The sequence below is a fragment of the Calypte anna genome, chromosome 9 (genome assembly GCF_003957555.1).
Source record: "Calypte anna isolate BGI_N300 chromosome 9, bCalAnn1_v1.p, whole genome shotgun sequence".
NCBI lineage: Eukaryota > Metazoa > Chordata > Aves > Apodiformes > Trochilidae > Calypte > Calypte anna.
This window is the reverse complement of record NC_044255.1, coordinates 9,435,159-9,437,637: the sequence shown is the minus strand read 5'-3', so window position 1 is coordinate 9,437,637 and position 2,479 is coordinate 9,435,159. Positions and strand designations below refer to the sequence as shown.

The 2,479-nt window shown below is 61.1% G+C and overlaps 1 protein-coding gene across 1 annotated transcript; it reads left to right on the top strand.

The window, feature by feature from the left end:
- The first annotated feature begins 1,352 nt into the window (after positions 1-1,352).
- Positions 1,353-2,094, top strand: SOX14 (SRY-box transcription factor 14). The gene is made up of 2 exons (XM_030456133.1): positions 1,353-1,639; positions 1,793-2,094. The coding sequence occupies exons 1-2, from the start codon at positions 1,368-1,370 to the stop codon at positions 2,088-2,090; spliced, it is 570 nt and encodes a 189-aa protein (XP_030311993.1). The 5' UTR covers positions 1,353-1,367; the 3' UTR covers positions 2,091-2,094.
- The last annotated feature ends 385 nt before the right edge of the window (positions 2,095-2,479 follow it).

Below are 2,479 nucleotides of genomic sequence, written 5' to 3'. Positions count from 1 at the left end.
ATCATCTCCCCCTTCTTCTTCCTCCTCCTCTTCCTCCTCCTCCCTGGCTGTGCCAGGAAAGGAAAGTCATTTATTGCAATCGGAAAGGAAGAAAGCAGGAAATAAGGTGGAGGGGTGTGTGTGTGCTATTATCATTATTATCATTATTATTTGGTGGAGGGGGGGGAGGTGGGAGGTGGGCACGCACCAATAGAAGCACCCCGGGAAGGAGCGAGGCGGGCGGGAAAAGTTGCAGGAGGGGAGTGGTGGACATGGGTAGTTCGATGGGACCTGGGGGGTGCCCAGAGGGGCTGGGGTAACCGATCCCCCCGAGGACCCTCCTCTCGCCCTGCCGCCCACCTGACTTCTCTTTTCTCCGGTCGCTCTCGGAAGGGGGCGGGCAGAAAGGGGTTGGGGTCTTTTAGGAGCAGGTTTGTTAACCAAAGCAGGTGTTAAAAACCAATAAGCTTGGAACAAACGCGGTCGTCTCCCCCTCCCCCGCCGCCCCCCGAGAGCTGGGACAATTGTTTCCATTTAATAAATATTTTCCCCACGGGCATTTCGCGGGAGGCAGGCAATTATTCAAAGCAAGCCGGAACGCAGACCGGCTCCCGGGGTTAAGCGGGGCTGCGGAGCGGGGAAACGGGGCGGGGGGTGTTGGAAGCGGGCGAGCGGCCCGAGCGCTTGCAGCCCCGACGGCGGCGGGAGCCTGGAGGGCGCTGGGATCTCCGCGCACCGGTAGGACGGGGAGACGACCCCCTTGCCCCCCCTCCCTCTTCTCTCCTCGCACAGCTGCTATTAGCGCACCAGCTCACAAATCCTTCTTTTTAATCTGTGCCTTTCAGTGCGGGGGGTGGCTCCTTTCTCTCTCTCTCTCTCTTTTTTTTTTTTTTCCCTTCTTCTTCCTCCTTCTCCTCCCTCCCTCCCTCCCTCCCTTGTCCCCTCCCCTCCTCTTCCTCTTCGCCCTTCCTCTCTCCCTCTCTTTTTAAGCGGGTCCCCCCTCCGCGCTGATTGGGCGCCCGGCCGCTCTGTGACCGCCCTGCCGCTATGTCAGCCTGCCCGCCACTGCAGCCCCTCGCCTTTGAACTGCCCCGCTCCTCACCGCATCCCCACCGCCGGCCTGGCGGCTCGCCGCCCGCCTAGCCCCTTGCCCGCCCGCCGGGCCCCGCGGGCCGAACCTTCCTACGAACCCACCCCCCCTCCCCACTCCTTCCCCGGCTGGGCGCCCGCCGGGGACGGCGCTGGTGGAGGACCTGTGATGATCAGCTGAGCCCGTTCCTCCCGCTCCTCCGGCTGCTTTTCGGCTTCTTCTCTGTCCTCCTTTCGCCAGCCGGCGCCTCTCACCGCAGCGTCCCGCCGAGCCGCCCACCCACCCGCCCGGCTGAAGCATGTCCAAGCCCAGCGACCACATCAAACGCCCCATGAACGCCTTTATGGTGTGGTCCCGCGGCCAGCGGCGCAAGATGGCCCAGGAGAACCCCAAAATGCACAACTCGGAGATTAGCAAGCGGCTGGGAGCGGAGTGGAAGTTGCTCTCCGAGGCGGAGAAGCGCCCGTACATCGACGAGGCCAAGCGGCTGCGGGCACAGCACATGAAGGAACATCCCGACTACAAGTACAGACCCCGGCGTAAACCCAAGAACCTGCTGAAAAAGGACAGGTATGTCTTCCCTTTGCCTTACCTCGGGGAAACCGACCCCTTGAAGGCCGCCGGGCTTCCCGTGGGGGCCACTGACTCTCTGCTGAGCTCCCCGGAGAAGGCCAGGGCTTTCCTGCCTCCCACCTCAGCACCTTACTCCTTACTTGACCCCAGCCAGTTCAGCTCCAGCGCCATTCAGAAGATGACTGAGGTTCCTCACACCTTAGCTACCAGCACCTTGCCCTACGCCTCCACCTTGGGATACCAGAACGGGGCGTTCGGCAGCTTGAGCTGCCCCAGCCAACACACCCACACCCACCCCTCGCCAACCAACCCTGGCTATGTCGTGCCGTGTAACTGTACCGCTTGGTCGGCTTCCAGTTTGCAACCTCCAGTTGCCTACATATTATTCCCAGGCATGACCAAGACTGGGATAGACCCTTATTCTTCAGCACACGCAACTGCCATGTAACACCCACCCACCACCCAGACCCCCACAGGCGTCTCTATGTGTCTCTCCCTACACACTCTCCTCCAACCCCGGGTGGCAGCTGGAACTGTGATTCCTTCGTGTTGCATGTACATAAAACCTGCAGAAGCAAAAAGCCACCTGAAAACCAGGACTCTGGTGGCCGCCACCGGGCCGGGACAGATGAGGACGTTGCCTCGGGGACTGGGAGATGCTCTCGCCCAAACCATGCCCTGAGAGCTGGCCCCAGGTTCGGGGAGCGATGGGGGAGGTGTTGGGGGGGAAAGGGGGGGAAGGCAGAACTTGCGATGGCGGGGGCAGATAGGAGCCCGGCACTTGTAAGAGTTGTAAATGTGTTTCAAAACAAAAAAACAAACAAAGCGAACCTTGAA